The sequence below is a fragment of the Nomascus leucogenys genome, chromosome 12 (assembly GCF_006542625.1).
Source record: "Nomascus leucogenys isolate Asia chromosome 12, Asia_NLE_v1, whole genome shotgun sequence".
NCBI lineage: Eukaryota > Metazoa > Chordata > Mammalia > Primates > Hylobatidae > Nomascus > Nomascus leucogenys.
Window position 1 is genome coordinate 5,581,180 of NC_044392.1, and position 20,733 is coordinate 5,601,912.

Genomic DNA, 20,733 nt, shown 5'->3' on the forward strand with positions numbered 1-20,733 from the left:
CCCTGGGGCCAGGGTTATTTTGGGAGTTCCATGGCGCCTGCGGTAGCCTTCTACCCCCAACCCAATCTCCTCTCCACCCCACCTCACCCTTCCCTTAGTCAAGGATGGGACCGTGTAAGAACTACTACTGGGTTTCAGCCATGTCTCTGGCAGCCTCGTAGCCTGGAGACTAAAGTCGCTGAGTTTGGAATCGCACAGTCCTGGTCTGGAATCCTAACTCAGCCATTTACTCAACGTGTGGTCTTGTGGGCAAGTCACTTAACCTTTGTGGGCCCTGTAGGGATAGTAATAACAATATCTCTCTTTTAGGTTGTTGCGAGGATTAACTGAGGCAGTTGTATGGAGACCACCTGGTATATAGTGAGCATTTAGTAAATCTTAATGGTGATGTTATTTGTGAAATGAGTGGTGTAAGGGTGAATACAAATTAGAAGTAAGAAAAAGAAAATTTAATTTTCCCTGGTGCAAAAAGGGAAAAGACTCCTTCCCCTCACTTTTCTGAGAGCATTTACTTTAGAAAACTTGTAATTGTGAATACTTTCTCTACTGTTTTGCGATGAATGTAAGTCTTCTTAAAAGGTAAACAAACCTCTTGGCAGTTTTACAACCCCGGAATGTTTTTCTCCAGGACCTGGGAGCCAACCCTTTGAAATGTAATAATTAAGGAGGATAGCGCTGTCTCTCAGTTCCTGTGGGAGGGTAGGAGCCTAACTTCAGTTGGTGCCTAGCTCATAGTTGCAACCTACCCCCTGTTATAAAGATAGGGGAAATCGATTTTTCCTTTGGATAAAGGCAATTAGCAGACACAGGTGGCTTCCCACTTACCAGGTAAATTTAGGGTGAGGTGCCGCCAAGTCCTCTTGCTTGAGGACCAGTTATTGTTTATCTTGAGAAAATGGATACAATAAGTTGTATTCACTTGGCTACATAAAAGGGTAAGATTTTTTTCTCTTTGCAGTCTCTTTAGTGGATCACCAGTGTATCACATTCTGGTTTAATGCTTATTCAATAATAACACTGTTTTCTTTCTTTTCTACCCTTGTGAAGAGGTTTTCTGCGTTGGCAGGGTATTTTGTCTTTAATTTTATTTCCCCAACAGGGGTTAGTTTTTTCCAAAGTCTCTTCACCGTGTCCCACCACACTCTGTCACTCCCCCCATGTAACCCATGCCACTGTGCCCTAAGGATCATTTTTCAAGTCTCCACCACTAGAATGCAGCTCTCTGAGGGTGAACTGAGCTGAGTCATTTGCATAGGGCCTAGATGCTGAGAGCTAGCAGAAGGAAGCAAGGGAAGGAAGGAGGGAAGGGAGGAAGGGAAGGAAGGAAGGGAAAGGAAGGAAAGGAAGGAAGGGAAGGAAGGGAGGAAGGAAGGGAGGAAGGGAGGAAGGAAGGAAGGAAGGGAGGAAGGAAGGAAGGGAGGAAGGAAGGGAGGGAGGAAGAAAGGACCAACTCTTGAGAAGTTTCCCCCTGACTGCTGGGCCCTAAAAAATAAATAACAGAGACTCAGGTACACCCAAGAGTGTCTATAAACAACAACAAAAACTGCAAACCAAAAACTAGTTTACAATACTGAAGTTATAGGAAACAAGCACAAAAGGCCATTGGGTGGGGCTGGATGGAGCATGATCTGGTCCTTAAAGTATGCAGATCGCCTGGGAGGCCCAGCCTATGGAGATTGAGAGGAGAGGGGGATGCTGGTGACTGGAGATGGTGAGAGCCTGGGCTGAGGTAGTTTTTAGTCATGGGCTTGTGGACCCTCCCCTCTCCTCCAGCTAGCTCAGGCCTTTAAGAGGCAGGCCCAAGAAGGGAACCCCAGGAAGCCCTAGAAGCTCCCCAGGCCCTCCATCCCATGGACCCGGATCCCCTGCAGGAGGGGGAAGTCGAGCAGTGGCCCAAAGACACAGTCGTCCTCCTGGCTTGGGGCTGGGGTTACCAGGGTCCTCAAGGGGCTGGCCTGGAACCAGAGGTTCTCATAGGACTTGGGGCTGGGGGTGAGGCCCGCCAAGAGGGGCTGAGTGGAGTCACAGCGGAGATAGTGCCCTGGCCCTGGACTTGTGGGGCTGCCCAGCAGCTGCCCGTAAAGGACCTGATCGCTGGTGCCAGACTGGGATTGGGGCTGGGTGGAAGCTGCTCTTGGGTCCCCCTGGAGCACATAGGTCTGGACCAGAGTGGGGAGGCCACAGGTCTCTGAGCTGTTATGGGACTCCCAGGGCACCGGCTTCTTCTCGTCCTCCTCCAGCACTGTGAGCTTGGTGATGCGTGGCGTGCCGAGGCCGGGCAGCTGGAAGGCATCCTGCACGCAAGGATGTAGGATGAGAGCACGGCTCATTTCAGATGTCTGCCCCAGCCACCGTCCCTGTCTGGGTCCGGGTAGTTGTGGGGACATTCTTGTTGTTACTGGTGGAACACAAAGGGTTCCACTTGCAAAGCACTAGTATGTTCCTCTCACATGCCTGACACATGCCATGCGCCGTTCAGACTCAGCATGGTCAGTTTTTCCATATCACAGGGAGGTGACTGAGGCTTTGAGATGGACAGAGGTGGGATTCAAAGTTGGGTCTGCTTCACTCCAAAGGGACGGGATGTTGCCGGAAGTGACAGGAAGGCCTGAGTACTTGGCTTCAGAAGGTGTCCCTTCACTGAGCCTGGGCCGACATCCCCATCTCATTTCCCTCTCCCTCCTGGATTCTCACCTCCTCCATGATTGTGGGTACCCAGGAGCTCAGGCTGCTGTGAGCTGGGTCTGGGACACTTGGCCAGAGGAGATTCTTCCTGCTGGAGAAGGGGGCAGGTGGAGGCTGGGTCAGACACACCCTCCGATCTTTCCATTTTTTGTCCCACCCACCACCCCACCTGAAGAGGTGCAGCTGCCCTTAGTGCAGAGAGAAGGAGCTGGGGGCTGGGACTCTCAGACATGGGCCCCAAAGTTTGGGAAGGCTGGAAGGGACTTAGATGGGCCCACCTGGACCTGAGGTTCCCTGTGGGTGGGGGAAGCAGGATCTCAGGTCTCTCAGAGGGACTCACTTGGGGCTGCAGCAGAGCCAGGCAGTTCCACAGAGGCAGGCGAGCAAGAGCAGGAGGCCGAACAGGCCCAGGAGGATGTGTAGCTCCGACCCCTCTGCAGTGAGGGCAGGGCCGGAAGAAGTTAGAATGCATGTTGGGAAGGCTGGGTCTCCTCCCCCTGACCAGGGGATTCAAAGTCAGTCCCCATCTACTCTCAAAATCAGCATCCTTTGGGTGGGGTACCCTCCCAACAGCCATCTCTGCCCAGCCCCCATCTCCCCTTACCTGGGGTCAAGGTCATCAGGGTGAGGACTGTACTGTTGGTGGCTCCGGCCTGGCTGGCAGCCATGAGGTGGATGTGATACAGACTGGTGGGCTCCAGGCCATGGAGGACAAAGCCACGGGAGGAGGCATTCAGGATGGCGGCTGGGAGGGGTGTATGGTCAGCGTAGGCCTGGATGCTAAAGCTGCCTCTGTGGCAGCTGAGCACCCCCTCCCAGGCCTTCTGGGGCTGTTGGGGAACTGAGGATAGACTCACAGAAGGACTGGTTCTGAGCGTTGGTCCAGAAGATGGTGTAGTGGGTAAGGGGGCTCTTCCCCAGCTCAGGGGGCTCAGGCACCCACTCCAGCTGTGCCCAGGTCTTGCCAATGTGCTTTAGATGCAGCTCTGGGGCATGGGAGGGGGCTATGGGAAGAGAGAGGTGTAGGGGCTGAAGGGAGTGGGGCAGAGCAAGAGCCCGATTGGACTTCTCGTGGCTTCCCAGACACTGTGGGGTGGGTGAGAAAAGAGTCCAAGGGGACTCATGCCCAACCCTCATTTTTCCCAGGGATTTAATGCAGATTCCATCTACTGCTAATAAGTGTCTGAGCCAGGATTTGAACCTGGTTCTGCTTGACTCTAAAGCCTCACTTTCTGATTTCTACCAGGCCTGATTTAATCTGATTTACTCTCTGATTTCTGCCACTCATTCTCCGAATTTATGCCAGGTCCTCTGTCCAGTTTCTTTTGTTTTTGTTTTTGAGACAGGGTCTCGCTCTGTCACCCAGGCTGGAGTGCAGTGGCACCATCTTGGCTCACTACAGCCTCGACCTCCTGGGCTCAAGCCCTCCAATCCTTCCACCTCAGCCTCTCAAATAGCTGGGGTTACAGGCACATGCCGCTGCACCCAGCTAATTTGTGATTGGTTGGTTTATTTATTTATTTATTTATGTTTCTGTAGAGACAAGGTTGCCTAGGCTGGTCTCAAACTCTTGAGCTCAGGGGATCTGCCTGCCCTGGTCTCCCAGAGTGTTAGGATTACAAGTGTGAGCCACTGCACCCGGCCCCTCTGTCCAATTTCTGATACATATAACACCTTATTTTTGTCTGGGAAATGGATAGATTTTTGCCAGGTTTGCTCCTTGAATTGAGCCAACTCCCTACTCAATTTCTATCCCAGCACCTGATTTCTGTCCAGCCGTAGGGATCCAGTGTAAGCCAGGGGATTGGGAGAGCTCCTCTCCAGGGCCGGAAGTATGGTAGGAAGGCAATGTTCCCTATACTCCTGATTGCTGGGGACCAGGCAGAGCCTTGGGAGAGAGAGGAGAGAATTCTGGGAAGGGGCCCAATGGTTGACAAACCCATTTCTTGGGAGTAGGCGTAGACATGCTGGGAGGGTCCCATGGTGTCCTGGTACAAGGGAGTCACAGTGATCTCATAGAGCTGAAAGGGCCTGATGTTCTCTGCAGAGAGAAAATGGGGTAGGCACTTCTGTTAGGGCCCAACCTGTGCTAATGATCAGGAGTTAGCCTCAGACCTCTAGTGAGGGCTAACCTGGCCTCATGATTCAGGGTTAACCTCCACAATATCTTCTTTAGATCATTTGATGAGAATTAGGGAAGAAAAGTGGAAGAGAGAGCTAGAAGGGTGGCAGAGTCAGGGCTATAGAAAAAGGATCAGGTTAGACTGATACAGTAGGAAGAACTTCCTGATCATGAGGATATGAAATGAGAACAGCGAAGGATCAAGAAAGGCTGGAGAATCCATGTCTCTTGAGCAGTTCAGGTTGTCCCATGCCTATTGCCAGACAAGCACTGCCTCCCTTTGTCCCTGGCCCTGCCCAACTTTCCAGGCCAGCCTCACCCTTCAGCAGAAACCCCGTGGCGCTCCCATTCTCTTCCATCCTCCAGGTCTTGTTGCTATTGCTCACGCTGGGGGGGCCCAGGCCCCACTCAATCACATAGCCCTGAGGCCATGGACTGGGGGGCTCCCAGCCTACCCAGAGGCTGTGAGGGTCTCGGGCCATGGCATGGAGTCTGGTCAGGGCTGGGCCTGGAGACAGGGTGGGAAATGGTGGAATGAAGGTGAAAAGAATGCAGGCCCTCAAGCCGGAAGCCTGGGTTCAAATCCTGGCTTTGCTACTTACAGGCTGGGTGACCTTTGGTAGGTCAACATCTGAGCCTCAGTTTCCTCATCTGTAAAGTGGAAATGATGATAAAAGTTCCTACCTCATAGGGTCTCAGTGCAGATTAAATGACTTGATGCACAAAACAAGCCTGGCATAGTGCCTGGCACAGAGTAGTTCTTGTTAGTGATATCAGCTAACACTCTGTTATTCTTGGTATGTGTCAGGCGTAGTCCTTGATACATTTTATTTTATTTTACTTTACCTTACTTCGTTTTATTTTTTATGCAGAGACTTGCTCTGTCGCCCAAGCTGGGTGCAGTGGCGCCATCTTGGCTCATTGCAACCTCCGCCTCCCTGGTTCAAGTGATTCTCCTACCTTAGCCTCCCGAGTAGCTGGGATTACAGGCAACCGCCACCACGCCTGGCTAATTTTTGTATTTGTAGTAGAGATGGGGTTTCACTATGTTGGCCAGGCTGGTCTTGACCTCCTGACCTCAGGTGATCCACCCGCCTCAGCCTCCCAAAGTGCTGGGATTACAGGCGGGAGCCACCGTACTGGACTCCTTGATACATTTTAATTCACGGAGTGCTCTAATAGTCATACCCAGGAAGTACTACTCTTTTCCCCATTTTACTAATGAGAAAACTGAGAGACACAGAGAGGTTAAGAAACTTACGATCACACAGCTAGTAAGTGGGAATATTAGCTATGATTATTGCTATTGTGATTATTAGTCCCACCTTGCGAGGACCCATGTTTAGGGAAAGCAATGGGTGGTGGCAGCTGATCTCCTGAGAATGAGCAATGAACTCATAGACCATGTTCCAAGTGGAAAAGCCTGGGGCTTTCTCTCTTGGCTTTCTTGGCAGAATGGGCTGTGTGTGTGTGTGTGTGTGAGAGAGAGAGAGAGAGAGCTGAACCTGGTTTGGGCTAATGATAATAACAACAGCAGACACATGCAGAGCAGTGACTTTGTGCCAGGCACTTGTCTTCACTCTTGTACACCCCACGGCACCGCTCAGTAGGTGCTGTTATCATCCCCATCTGCTGGATGTGTAAACAGAGGCCGGGGATGGGAGGTAACTTGCTCAGGTTAGCAAGTGATAGGACTAGTTTTTTGTTTTTTGTTTCTTTGAGACAGAGTCTCCCTCTGTTGCCCAGGCTAGAGTGCAATGGCATGATCTCAGCTTGCTGCAACCTCTGCCTCCCAGGTTCAAGCAATTCTCCTGCCTCAGCCTCCTGAGTAGCTGGGATTACAAGTGCCCGCCACCATGCCTGGCTAATTTTTGTATTTTTAGTAGAGACAGGGGTTTCACCATGTAGGCCAGGCTGGTCTTGAACTCCTGACCTCAGATGATCTGCCCACCTCGGCCTCCCAAAGTGCTGGGATTACAGGCGTGAGCCACCGTGCCCGGTGAATAGGACTAGATTTGAACCCAGGCAGTCTAGCCTTTGAATTGGTGCACTTGACCTCTGTGCTCTTCTGGCTGCCAGCCCCCTTTACCTCTGCTTTCTGAGAAGACCACCGGGGTGGGACAAGAGGTCCCGGCTGAGTTATAGGCCACAAGGGCCACCTCCTGGGCTTCTGAAGGCAGGTGGAAGGTGCAGCTGAGCTCTGTGGTGTTGCAGAGGGGCAGGATGGCCCCAGCCTGGCCTGAGGGTCTCCAAGAAACCACATAACCTTGGATCTGTCCACTGTCTTCCTCCAGGGGCACTGGCTGTGGGGCACAGGAGGAAAAAGAGAAGGGGATTGCAGCTCAGCTTGAGTCAAGGACAGCCTCTAGGTGGGGTGGATGGATCAGACAAACGGAGCCTCCCCAGGCGGGGGGCCAGGCTTCTCACCCCCCTCCCCTTTTCCCTCTGTTCCCTTGTGCTAGGTTCTAGGAAGGAAGGCAGGAAGAAACAAGTCGGTGGACACAGCAGGCTCTTAACTATTCACTGAACCACCCTGTGACCTGCGTTATAGTCCCTCCAAAAGCTAACTCAGCTCCCTAGGCACATGCAAAGTGCATGCAAATCACATACAAATGCATCCACGCCTCCCAGACCTGTTGGAGTCCTAAGCCCCGGTTTGTAGGGATCTGTTTGGATTGGAGGAGGTGTCGAGGTGGAGGGATGGCCTTCAGAGGGAGTCACCTTCCAGAACAGCTGCACTGTCCTGGGGTCCAGCTGCCTCTGCCGCCACCATGTGTCCAGTCTGACAATGGGGGCTGTGGATGGAACAAGAAGAGGGGGTGCCAGTTGGGGAGGGGCCTGGGGCCTGGACTGAATACGGTTGGCTGCTCCCAGCCTCTCATCACCTCCTTACCCCGTTCGGTAGTTCTCAGCTCCAGGCTGGGGCTCCAGTCGCTCCAGTGGCCAGGCAGGGGCCAGCGGATGCAGCGTATCTGCAGGGTGTAGGCTGTGGCTGGGAGGAGCCCGCAGAGCTCATACCGAAGGGCCTCCAAGGGCAGGGGGCCCACCTGGTGGGGGACAGACATGACTCTGAGCCTTGGATCCCTGGGCCGTTCTAGGGCCAGCTGGAGCCCGACTTACCCTGCCCCCTGCCCCCACCACCTCCGGCTCTCCAGGTTGCCCTGTGCCTCACCAGTGCCCAGCTGGCTTCTCCGCGCTGTGGCTTGTGGCGCAGCTCACACTTCTGATTTATGTGCAGGCCTGGCTGCCATGGCTCCCAGCACAACTGTAGGCAGCCTGCCTCTGGAGGGGCCGCTTCAGGGCTGGGGTCCATGGTCCGCAGCACGGGGGGCTCCAGTTTCACTGCAAGGAGTAGGGCTGTCAGAAAGTCTCCCTATCCCACCCTAGAGGGCTCTGCCTTAGCTGCCTCTTGTCTCCCTGTCTGGGGTTCACCATCTGTCCACGTTGCCAATGGCACGTTTCTGTGGTTCGGTCTCTATGTGTCTTTGTTTCTCTCTAGGTCTCTGTTTCCGCTTTTGCCCCAGGACCTTTGCACTGGTTGTTACTTCTGCTTGAAATGTTTTCCCTCCAGATATCCAGCGGCTTGCTCCCTCATTTCCTTCAAGGATCTGCTCAATTGTCACCCTCTTAGTGAGGCCTTTCTTGACCAACCTATTGATATAGCCAGTGCTCCCCTTCCCCCCTCTCTCTCTATGCCCTTCTCCTCCTTTAATTTCTCCTTTCTGCTTATTGCTATCTGAAATTCTATCTTATTTTTCCCCCCACTGGAATCTGACATTCTGAGGGCAGGATTTTTGATGCTTTGTATCCACAGTACCTAGAGCAGTGCCTAACATGTAGTGGGTGCTTCAGGAAACGCACTGAAAGCATGACTGAATGTGTCTCTTTGCCTCTGTGTCTCTTCCTGTCTCTGGGTCTGTGTCCCCATTTCTCTGTCTCCAGCTGCACCTCTCTTTGTCTCCGTCCCTCTTCTGTGCCTCTGTCTCTAGGTCTTCCAGTGTCTTCTTGTCTGTCGCTGGTTCTGTGTTTCCCTCTCCATTCCTCTCAGTGTCTGCCCATTTTGGGGACCCCCTCCCTCCCCTGCATCACCCACCAACGTCCATGGGATCAAGGCACAGTTGTGGGGACATGCTGGTCCCCAGCGCGTTCTCTGCCTGCACCCAGATGCCCATATTCTGGTACAACAGCAGGTGTCTGCGTGGGATGGAGCAGTGGCTCTGCCCGTCCTTGGGCACGCAGTCCAGGATGGCGTCCCCTTGGGTCTGACAGTTGCCCCGGCTCCTGCCAATAGTCCAGGCTTGGGTGCCAAGCAGAGGAAGAAAGCGAGGCTCCCTTCTCCCTCCCAGAGGCATGCCCAGCATCCTACCCATGCCCCACCCCAGAATCCAAAGGTAGGGGACCAGGGTGGGGGCCCCTCCTCACTTGAAGCTCTTCAGAGTGAAGCTGGTGGGTAGGTGGGTCTCAGGTCCTGGCTCCCACTGGCAGATGAGGCTGCTGGTTGTGAGGTTCATGAGGCAGGAGAGGTTGTGGGGTACGGCTGGAGGGTCTGCATGTGGGTGGGAAGAGTGTGAGGGCTTTGGGTGGGACCACTCAGAAAGCTTCCTCTGGGACCAGCTGGCCGTGTTGCCTTGCCCTGGCTTGGTTCTTCTGTTGTCACCTTGTCTGTCCCCCCGTCTCCAGGCAGAGTGGCTCTGGAAGGGCAGCCCTGGGGGAAACTAAGTTGCAGGCACACACAGGGGCAAGCATCACAGACTCCCAGCAGCCCAGTGGTGGCCCACTTCCACGCCCCCCAACTCCAGACCCTTTGTCAGTGACAGTGTAGTGTTTGAGTTTTCATCCTGGTCCTGCCATTCATTAGCCCTGTGATCTTGAAGTTATTTAACTGCTCTGTGCCTCAGCATCCTCATCTGTAAAATGGGGATAATGGTAAAATCCCAGCCCCTAGCGTTATCACAAGGGCTAAATGACTCAGTCTACATGAAGTGCTCAGAACAGTGCCTGACATACAGGAAATGCTATATATGTGTTAGCAGTGGCCATTACTGATGCTTTTTTTTTTTTTTTTTTTTTTTTTTGAGACAGAGTCTCACTCTGTGGCCCAGGCTGGAGTGCAGTGGCGCGATCTCGGCTCACTCGGCTAATTTTTGTATTTTTAGTAGAGACGGGGTTTCTCCATGTTGGCCAGGCTGGTCTCAAACTCCTGACCTCAAATGATCCACCCACCTCAGGCTCCCAAAGTGCTGGGATTATAGGTGTGAGCCACTGCGCCCGGCCCATTACTGATTCTTAAACAAGAACCTTGGTCTTTGTTTTTTCCTTATGCCTCAGCTTGGCACAAACTCCATCCTCAGTTTGAAAGGAAGTTTGAAACTGGGGTGGGGGACAAGCTGGGGACAAGCCCAGCTGGTAGAGGATGTTCTCCCTGGAGATACCCTCTGATGGCTGAGGACTTGGGCTGTGTAGAGTAGTGGTCACAACACTGGCTTTAGAGCCACACTGCCTCCATCCTTATTAATGTGTGATAAGGGCAAGTCACTTACCCTCCCTGAACCTCAGTTTCCTCATCTGCAAAGTGAGGCTACATAGTAGTACCAACTGGTACTACTGTTACCTGATATCATGCCCATAAAGTGCTTATTAGGTAAGAGCTCAATAGGTAGTATTTTTTTTTTTTCTTTTTTTTTGAGACCAAGTTTCACTTTTGTTGCCCAGGCTGGAGTGCAGTGGTGCGGTCTCGGCTCATTGCAACCTCCGCTTCCTGGGTTCTAGCAATTCTCCTGTCTCAGCCTCCCGAGTAGCTGGGATTACAGGCGCCCGCCACTACGCCCGGCTAATTTTTTGTATTTTTAGTAGAGACGCGGTTTCGCCTTGTTGGCCAGGCTGGTCATGAACTCCTGACCTCAGGTGATCCGCTCGCCTCGGCCTCCCAAAGTGCTGGGAATACAGGCGTGAGCCACCGCACCTGGCTGGTAATATTCTTATTAGTATTGGCAGGAGGGTGTTGGAGGCAGAGTAGTTGGATGGCTGGAAGGACTTACAGCCTGCGCGCAGCTCAACCCGGTCCAGGATCTGCAGGCTGTTGCCCCAGTTAAGGCAGCAGGAGAGAAAGGCCTGAGTGTGGTTGAAGTGGGGCAGGGTGATGGTAGATTCCTGGGTCCCATCAGACAGACGCTGCTGCCTGCCCCCGGGCTGAAGCTCTGCTCCCAGTCTCCACAGAATCTGTGGCTCCGGGTCCAGATGGCTGCAGTTCTGCTTGATGATGCAGGAGGCTGTGATGGGATCCCCCAGGTGGACGATGGGGGCTGACACACTGATGTGCCCGCACTCCTCCAGACCTGGGGTGGAACAGAATGGGCCAGGAACGACTCCTCTGCCTAGCAGAGCTGGGCTATAATCTAGGCCTTTGTACTCCTAGACTCAGGGCCCTCACCTTCTTGTCTCACCCTTCAAGACATGGGGGCTGGAAATGGAAGGATGTGGACGGAGACTTCGAGAGGCTACGGGGGTGAGACACAGATAGTGATGTGCTGGTAACTGTTTATCAGCTAGCTTGGCAGAGAAAAGCAGACCCTGGTTTGTAGTGTGTGCCTTTCCGTGGCGTAAATGCTCTCACCGTAGCTGATTTCAGCCTATTGATGTGACATCATTGATCAGGGAGTTGGGAAGAGATGTGCAGTTAGTTTTTGCAAGCCAGCAGCAGCACACCACCAGATGGAGACTGTTAACTCCCCAGTGCCCTCCCCAAGGATGGTGCAAGCAGTGATTAGAGTGATAAGAACCCATAGCCACAGCAATCTTTTCGCAATTCAGATCTGATTCTGCTACCCCATCTCCGTCGTAGCACTTCGATGGCACATTATTGCTCTGAAGGGCAGTATGGTGTGATGGATGAGTGTGGATGTTGGAACTAGACTGCCTAGGTTTAAATTCTGGTTCTATTATTTATTAATTACATGATCCTGGTATATTTCTGAGACTTCCTGTGCCTCAGTTTTCTCATCTGTAAAATGGGGATAAAAATCGTCCCTACCTTAATGTTGCTGGAAGGATTACATGCGATAACATATGGAAGGCATTTAGAGCAGTGTCTGGCACGTGAGTATTTGCTGCCATCATTAGGATAAAGACTCAAATCCTTCACATAGCTCCTGTGGCCTGGCACCTGCCTGACTCTCTCAGTTCCAGCTTATACCAGTCTCTCAGCTCCAGCCATTCTGGCTCATTCTTGCTATTCTTTGAAAACTCCATAATCTTTCTAATCTCTGGATCTTTGCACCTGCTGTTTGTTGTTGTTGTTGTTGTTTTGTTTTGGTTTTCTTTTTCTTTTCTTTTTTTTCTTCAAGTTCTTGCTCTGTCACTCAGGCTGGAGTGCAGTGGCACGATCACGACTCAGTGCATCCTTGACCTCCTAGGCTCAAGTGATCCTCCCACCTCCACCTCCTGAGTAGCTGGGATTACAGGTTCATGCCAGCACACCTAGCTAATTTTTTGATTTTTTTTTTTTTTTTGGTAGAGATGGGATTTCACTATGTTGCCCAGGCTAATCTTGAACTCCTGGGCTCAAGCAATCCTCCTGCCTCAGCCTCCCAAAGTGCTGGGACTACAGATGTGAGCCACTGTGCCTGGCCTGCTGTTCTTTTTGGAGGGACTCTTCTTTCTCTCTCCCACCCCTGTTTCACCTGGTTAACACTTAGGCATCTTGAAGAAACCAGACCAGGCACTAACAAACTGGAGGAGGCCAAGGTCCCTATACTTCCTCAAAGCTCTTATTATCCTTCATAATTATAGAGTCTTATGATTATTTACTTATCTATTAGTCCAGCTAGACTATAAATTCTGTGAGGCCAGCAGACCTTGGCTGTTTGCTTATTACTGTATTCCCAGTACCTAGTACAGAGTAGGACCTTGGTGAATATTTATTATTGTTATTATTGTTATTATTATTTTGAGAAGGAGTTTCGCTCTGTCACCCAGGCTGGAGTGCTGTGGTGCAGTCTTGGCTCACCACAACCTCCGCCTACTGGGTTCAAGTGATTCTCCTGCCTCAGCCTCCTGAGTAGCTGGAGCTACAGGCACACACCACCATGCCCAGCTCATTTTTTTTTTTTGCATTTTTAGTAGAGACGGGTTTTCACCATGCTGGCAGGCTGGTCTCGATCTCCTGACCTCGTGATCCACCCGCCTTGGCCTCCCAAAGTGCTAGGATGACAGGCGTGAGCCACCGCGCCCGGCCAATGAATTTTTTTTGATAAATAAACAAACAAATCAACATACACTTTGCCCACAATGCTTTCTGTCCACTCTCAGGTGTTCTTAGGCCCGTTTTACTAATGGGGATGTGAAGGCCCTAAGAGGAGAAGCAGTTTGCCCAGGGTCACAGAGCAAGTTCATGATTCTCAACAAAGGGCTTCTACTGCTTCACAGGCTCAGGATTTCTTTTCTTTTTTTTTTTTTTGAGACGGAGTCACTCTGCCGCCCAGGCTGGAGTGCAATGGCGCGATCTCGGCTCACTGCAAGCTAGGCCTGCCAGGCTCACGCCATTCTCCTGCCTCAGCCTCCCGAGTAGCTGGGACTACAGGCACCCGGCACCATGCCCGGCTAATTTTTTGTATTTTTAGTAGAGACAGGGTTTCACTGTGTTCACCAGGATGGTCTCGATCTCCTGACCTTGTGATCCACCACCTAGGCCTCCCAAAGTGCTGGGATTACAGGCGTGAGCCACGGCGCGCAGTGCGGACTCAGGATTTCAGGCTGGAAGGAACTTTACAAGGTTGTTTGCTTCAAAACTCTACCTGATGCTCTGCCCTCTACAGCAGGGCTTGAGTGGCCTATTTTTGTATGGCCTAACAACTAAGAATGTTCCTTACATTTTTAAAGAGTTAAAAACAAGCAAAACAAAAACCAAATAAAAACATGCCACAGGGCTGGGCATGGTGGTTCATGCCTGTAATCCCAGCACTTTGGGAGGCCGAGGTGGGTGGATCACCTGAGGTCAAGAGTTTGAGACCAGCCTGGCCAACATGGTGAAACCCCATCTCTAGTAAAAATACAAAAATTTGCTGGGCCTGGTGGCAGGTGCCTGTAATCCCAGCTATTCGGGAGACTGAGGCAGGAGAATTGCTTGAACCCGGCAGGCAGAGGTTGCAGTGAGCTGAGATCATGCTACTGTACTTCAGCCTGGGCAAGAGAGTGAGACTCCATCTCAAAAAACAAAAAAAACGAAAAACAAAAAACATGCAATAGGCAGGGCATGGCGGGCCGTGCTTGTAATCCCCATACTTTGGGAGGTCAGGGCAGGTGGATTGCTGGAACCCAGGAGTTCGAGACCAGCCTGGGCAACATGGCAAAACTACATCTCTACAAAAAATACAACAACAACAAAAAATTAGCTGGGTGTGGTGGCATGCCCTGTACCACCTTGGAGGCTGAGGCGGGAGGATCACTTGAGCCCAGGAGGTTGAGGCTGCAGTGAGCTGTGATTGTGCCACTGTACTCCAGCCTGGGCAACAGAGGGAGACCCTGTCTCACAAACAAACAAACAAACAAGGAACAGAGACGGTATGTGGCCTGCAAAGCCTAAACATTACTGTCAGACAAAGTTTGCCAACCCCTGCTGCACAACATCTTTGTCAATCCTGGCTTCAGCTTGCATACCCCTGGGGATGGGAAGTTCTCTACCTCTCAAGACAGAGTTTCCATGGTTGGAAACCAAGCTCTGCCTGGGCTTCTTTATTTCAGGATGAAACCTGTCCCCTTGTAGCTTCCATCCTGATCCTTTTGCTGCTCACCAAGCTACGTAGGACTCATGGGTTGCTTCTGACAGCTTGGTAGAGATTTGCGGACAAGGTCTGCGCCTCACTGGCCTTTTCCAGGATGACCAGCCGGGGTCATCTCACCATTCCTCTTGGGTGGTGGTTTGCCTGTGGAAGTCTGTGGGTGGGAGACCAGCTACCCCATATCTGTGGCTCAGTCTTGAGTCTTTTGGGATTCTCTGGGAGTCCCAGGAGCCATGTGGCAGTGCAAAGAAATTCCCAATATCTCTCCTTGTAACTTCCCCTCCCCACTGCACCCTCATCCTTGGCCATACTCACTTCTGGGGAGCAGCAGGATGATCAGGGCAGCCCAAGTCAGGCTGCAGGTTCCCAGCCTTGCCATAGCGCCAACTTGATGTTCACCTGGAGGCAGAAGAGTTGTTTAAGACCATGGGCTTTGGAGTCAGAGCTGATCTTAATCCTTGTCTGTCACTGTGCAGCTTTGACTAGGTTGCTTGACTTCTCTGTGCCTTAGTTTCTTTGCAAAATGGAAGTAACAGCAGCCTATACCGCATGGGACTTTGAGAGGAAGACACAAAATGATGCAAGTCAAGGGCTTTGCACAGTGCCTGGAACATAGGAAATGACAGTGACAGCCACTGTTATTATACTTGCCTTCCAGGAAAGAGCAGGGAAAGGAGCAGTGAGGGAGAGCATTCTTCCCCCTTCCCAGCTATCTAAACTAGGCTCCCCCTGGAGAGCAGAACCTGAGATGAGGAATTGCATGCTGGTAGTTTATTTTGCGAAGATCTAGCAGCAGATAAGGGACTGGGGAGAATGAAACAGGGAAGGAGAGAAAGCCAACACAAGGTTACATCATCATGTTGGTCACCTCTGTGGACAACTGGGGCTCTATCCTGCTGGAACCTTCCAAAGAGCCATGTAGAACACTTCTCAGAGCTGTCCACTGGAGAGTCAATTTATCCCTTGGATGGGAGGGAAGATGGGAAGATTTACCCACAGACTCCTGCCCCCCATTGGTCAAGGGATGCCTCTTGGTGTGTTCACTCCCTGGCACATCCAGGTTGGGCATGCATGAGTACTAGGCAGGTTCTCCTGGGGAAGCCATGCCAGTGTTGTCAGGGACGCTCCCTGGAAGAAAGGGAGAACTCTATGGAGCAGCTGAGGCAGGGCGCTGTCAGGTTATGCCTGCAGGAAGCTGGCTGCCTCAGCCATGTGGGCTGAGAGAATATCAAGTGGGGTACCCGAGGGGTCCAGTATGCCCCCAATTTTGGGCACAGACCTCTGGTGGCCTTCTGGGGTCAGGCATCATGTGGTCACGGCCATAGCACCTGGATGGAGGGTGCCTTGGCTCCAGTCTTGGGAAGTATGCAGAGGTTTCCACCACTTGGGTGGGTGTCCAGCCTCATCTTCACCCTGCTCCCATTGGGGTCTTGGAGCTAACACCTGATCCTCCAGCACGAGTTGGTGCTCTTGGTGGCAGATCAGTGGGAATCGCTGGTCAGCTTGCATGTACATATCTGGACATATACACGCAGGTGGTGTCCCAGCAGATCCCTCGTGCTCAGCAGGGAGAAAGGTAGGAGAATCCTTTTCTCTTCCTCCCAGACAGAGGTGTGGGTAAGAACTGCCCAGATACCCAAGGTTGTTCCTGCTCACAGGGGCCTTACCCAAACCCCTAGTCTATCCATATATATATTGCAGTATCAGAATACCCAGTGACTGCTAGCCCGTAAGTCTCCTTTGTGCAAATCAGAAAGAAAGCACCTCTTCCTCAGGATGGATGCAGCACCACATTAGGACCTGGCAGCTAGGGAACAGCCTGGATTTCAGCTCCAGTTACTCCTCAGTTTTGTGCAGTGAGAAACCTGTACAACTGTCCCGAGCATCTGTCTACCCATTGGTGGTTGGTAACCTTCTTACTACAGCATACCAGTTTGATTATCCCCCCGCAACACTGGTTGGGGAAGATTTAGCCTCCAAGGCCCAGATTTTGGGACACTGGTTTTCATCTCCATGTGCTTTTGATCATATCCCAGCCCTGTTGCCCTAGCCAGCGTCAGCTTCAGGCCCAGCCTATGCGCCGTGCAGTACCACCATATCCGCCTCCACTGGCTCCTGTCCAGAGTAGACAACCTAACTCCAAGAGGCCCCGGCATGCTCCCCCCGGGTGCTGGGTGTTGGCCTGCTTGGCCTCAGTTTCTGGTCCTCCACTGCAGCCCTGGACATCCCCCAGCCTGGTTGAGCGGGTCTAGGACCTGTTGGAGCATGGTCTCACTCTCTGGGGGGCCGATATGCAGAGATGTTTGGAGCTCAGCTCAGATTCAGGTCACCTGACTTGATCTCCGGCTCTGCCACTTACCAGCTTTGTGACCTTGGACAAGTTACTTCACCTTTCCAAGCCGAGCCTCAGTTTCCCCATCTGTGGAAAAGCAATAACATTAGCACTCACTCCTCAGGGTTGTTGTGAGGATGAAATGAGGTTATTTTAGTAAAGGCATTTAGCCCTGTGCCTTGCATGGAGTTGGCACTCAGCAACCATGGGTTATTTTCACGAGCCATAAAGCGGGTCAGCAGCTCATGGAATCCAGCACAGTTTAGTTTTCCCCTCACCCCTGCCTCCTTCACAGCCTGTGTGGTCACACCTCCCAGGACTGCCACCTTGCTTTTGTCTGTGCCACACTGCACAGTTCCAAAGCCCCCTTTCTGGATCCTCTCCTCCTAACTCCTGGGCCCCCTGGCCCTCCCGTCACTGCGGCCATCTCTGCTGGGCTCTGCAGGTGCTCACTCCTGTGGCCCAGCACAGCTCGATGCCTCCTGGGCTGGCCGCCCTCACATCCCCTCTTTCTATTTCTCCCTCATCACACTCAACCCTCTCCCCTCACACTCTCTTCCCCAGTTCACACCCCTTGCTCCCTTGCTGTTTCTACTCTCACCTCGAGATTCTTTCTGTGGGAAGGGTGGGGAGGGAGGAGGGGGCTGGGAATAAACAGAGGGGAGAGGCCTTTCCAGATGTGCTGCAGATAAAAAGAGAGAGCAACACAAAGAGTGACAGAGCGAGGCGGTAACTGAAATCCACACAGACTGAAATGACAGACCCACCAAGAGGACGATTGAGGCCAGAGAGATGTCGAGAGACAGAGAAAAAGGGCCCAATGTCCGCTGACCCAGAGAGTGGGGGGCACTTGGAGGCCTGGAGCCCAGGAAGCGTCTGTTACCAAGAGTTTAAGATTCGAGAGATAGCAGGAAATATGTGAGACAGAGAAACTCAGAGAGATAGCAAGCCAGAGAGAAGCTGAGGTGGAAAGATGGAAACAGAGAGTGAAATAGAGACCCAGACGGGGAGGGGTTGCGCGGCTGGAACTCACAGACACACACGTCCTGAGAGACAGAGGCATGGGGAGGGGAGAATGATTATGCCTGTCCCCAGCCCAGCTCAGTGTCCCCAAGGAGATACTTGGCTGTGAGTGACTTCTCTGGTGCAATACCCCCAAAAGTAGGGGCATCCTGTGAAAAGAGACTCAGTGTCCAGGGCTGGGGTTCCAAAGAACGAATCCCTGGCCCCGGGCCTAGGACCCCGGACATGAACACTTGGCAGAGCTGTGGGGAGTGGCCCCAGGATTCCAGCTCTCCATCAAGCCCAAGGCTCAGCCCCTCTCTAGGGATCCCCTACTCACATTGGCACCTCTGGCCCGGCCCCTGCTTGGCCTCCTTGGTCTCTCTTCTCGTCAAGAGCAGTTCCTGAAACCAGCTGCAGTCCAGCTTCTCTCCCTGAGCTCTGTCGTTAATGGCTCGGCCTCTGACAGGCCCGGGGGCTGGGGATTGCAACATCTTCCGAGCCTCCCTCCTGCCCTCCCTTGCGCCTTCGAGGGCACAGGCAGCCCCTTCCTCCCAGGAAGGAGCCTGTGAGGGAAGCTGGTGAGGCCCGGGCAGCCTTCCTGCCTTGAGGGTCTTAAAGGGCTGGAGAATGTGGCAACGATGTCCCCCTCCCCTGCCTCCGGATTTCCTGAGCTCAAAGCTTTGAGGCTGGGTAGGGCCCAGGCTCCCACCTGGCTGGGTGCCGTCCCTATGCCCCCTGCCCTGGGGGAGCATCACTTGGAGGCAGACCCTGGCTGGAAGGCTCACCTGGCCCCAAGCCTCTTTTCAGCTCTAGCCTTGGGGCCCACATCTTCACAGTACTCAGAAGGGTGTGTTCCAGGTTCCAGGGAATTGTATAACCCAATACTCACTGCTCCCCTCTTCATTATGTATTCTGTGCATTGCCCATAGACCAGGCAGATGGAGAAACAGGAATTCTGGGGGCAAGACAGGAAGATGTCTTGGTGAGGCATGGGGTCTTCATATGTTCACTAAAAATTAGTAAGGTTTACCCACAATGGTTCTGCAACACTGAATATTTTGTAATTGAGTGAAATAGACTACATTTTATGTCTTTTATTGTCTGTATTCATGATTCTTCTGCAACTACAAATAATTTTCTTTGCATTTTCTGAGAAAGCTTCAAACTGCTCCTAGTTTATTGGATTCATAACCCAAAAAAGGTTAGGTACCAACAGACCAGCAGACTGTCCTTAACATATAATCCTTTTTAGACATCTGGGTCTGATGTGATGCTGCAGACCAGGGCTGCAGTTCTAGTTCCAAGTCAAATGACCTGACTGCCTGCTGCAACACTCCCAAGATATCCCACAGGCTCTGCTCGCTCAGTGAGTCCCACGGACTCTCTTCTTTCAAAATATAACCGGAATCCTGGGTATTCACCGTAAAGTTCAACTTGGCTCTATGTTTGAATATTTTTATGATAATATATTGGAAAATATAAATATAACTGAAACCAATACTAGCCAGCTCCAAGCTACCCTCATCTCTTGCCTAGATCTTTGCAATAGCCCCCTCCCTGCTCTCCTGCTTCCATTTCATCCTTGTTCCCTCACCTGTCTGTAATTCCTTCAGCAGCCAGTGCGATACCAGTCAAACAGAAGTCTGATCAGGCGATGCTCGACCCAACCTTTCCAAAGGCTCCTGTCTCATTCAGAGTCAAAGTTAAAGCCCTTTCAATGGTCTACAAGGCCCTACACAACCTGGTATCCCCATTACCTCCTGGATCCCTCTCCTATTATTCTCCCCCTTGCTGCCTTGCTCCAGCTACTCTGTGTTCTTTGCTTCTTGAACTTGTTATGCTGTCTGTTGCCTCAGGGCCTTTGCACTTGCTGTTTCATTTGCCTGGACTCTTTCCCCTGCAAATAGCTACGTGGGCTGGTCCCTCCCCTTCTTCAGGTCTTTGCTCAAATGTCGCTTTCTCACTGAGGCCTTCTCTGAGCACCCTTTTCAAAATTTGCAAGCCCCTTCCCTCCCACTCCCTATCTCTCTCCCCCCCATATCCCTTTTCACCAACTGATAGTGGCTGTCTCAATCCCCACTAGACTGAAAGTTCCATAAGAGCAACAGTTTTTATCTGTTTTGTTCAAAACTTTATCTCCAGTGTCTATAACACTGCTTGCCACACAGTAAGGCCTCCATGCATGTTTGCTGAATGAATGATCAACTGGATGAATCTTCCCCCACTTCACCAAATCTGTCTCCAATCCCCGTGTACCTTGTCATGGTGAATTAACCACCATCCCCTCCTCTCCCTAGTCATGCAGCTCAGGGACTCAGGAGTCATTCCTTACAACCCCTTCTCCACATTCCCATGTCCAGTCAGTTCTTTTAGTTCTTTTTTCTTCTTTCTTTCTTTTTTCGAGACAGAGTCTCACTTTGTCACCCAGGCTGGAACGCAGTGGTGCGATTTTGGATCACTGCAACCTCTGACTCCCAGGTTCAAGTGATTCTTATGCCTCAGCCTCCCAAGTAGCTGGAATTACAAATGCCTGCCATCATGCCTGGCTAATTTTTGTATTTTCAGTAGAGATGGGGTTTCACCGTGTTGGCCAGGCTGGTCTTGAACTCCTGACTTCAAGTGATCCGCCCACCTCAGCCTCCCAAAGTGCTGGTTTTACAGGCGTGAGCCACCGCACCTGGCCTTCTGGTCATTTTTAATTTATTTTTTATTTTTATTTTCATTCTTTTTTTTTGAGACAGAGTCTCGCTCTGCTACCCAGGCTGGAGTGCAGTGGCGCGATCTTGGCTCACTGCAACCTCTGCCCCCCAGGT

General features: G+C 51.9%; 1 protein-coding gene across 2 annotated transcripts; it reads right to left on the reverse strand.

Annotated features, from left to right (window-relative positions):
* Nucleotides 1-1,509: 1,509 nt before the first annotated feature.
* CSF3R (colony stimulating factor 3 receptor) lies at nucleotides 1,510-18,346 on the reverse strand. 2 transcript variants are annotated; one of them, XM_003273284.3, is made up of 17 exons: nucleotides 18,258-18,346; nucleotides 16,943-17,002; nucleotides 14,899-14,982; nucleotides 10,846-11,142; nucleotides 9,230-9,353; nucleotides 8,901-9,088; nucleotides 7,980-8,149; nucleotides 7,701-7,854; nucleotides 7,529-7,602; nucleotides 6,897-7,110; nucleotides 5,127-5,315; nucleotides 4,625-4,726; nucleotides 3,543-3,689; nucleotides 3,290-3,430; nucleotides 3,026-3,119; nucleotides 2,695-2,776; nucleotides 1,510-2,294 (listed from the first exon to the last, which is right to left on the reverse strand). In XM_003273284.3, exons 3-17 carry the CDS (start codon nucleotides 14,960-14,962, stop codon nucleotides 1,824-1,826), a joined length of 2,511 nt encoding a protein of 836 aa, XP_003273332.2. In that variant the 5' UTR covers nucleotides 14,963-14,982; nucleotides 16,943-17,002; nucleotides 18,258-18,346; the 3' UTR covers nucleotides 1,510-1,823. The 2 variants fall into 2 exon arrangements, with proteins under 2 accessions (XP_003273332.2, XP_030679303.1); XM_030823443.1 differs by lacking the exons at nucleotides 14,899-14,982; nucleotides 16,943-17,002; nucleotides 18,258-18,346 and having other exon boundaries at nucleotides 2,695-2,773; nucleotides 10,846-12,282.
* Nucleotides 18,347-20,733: the final 2,387 nt, after the last annotated feature.

What these genes read in the sequence shown, in the direction of transcription:
- CSF3R (XM_003273284.3), bottom strand. Translation starts at nt 14,962, where the DNA reads ATGGCAAGGCTGGGAACCTGCAGCCTGACTTGGGCTGCCCTGATCATC. An exon ending in CGCCTACTCCCAAGAAATGG is followed by an intron (nt 3,690 to 4,624) that starts GTTTGTCAACCA and finishes CTCTTCCCATAG; the next exon opens with CCCCCTCCCATGCCCCAGAG. An exon ending in TACCCACAATCATGGAGGAG is followed by an intron (nt 2,295 to 2,694) that starts GTGAGAATCCAG and finishes CCTTGCGTGCAG; the next exon opens with GATGCCTTCCAGCTGCCCGG.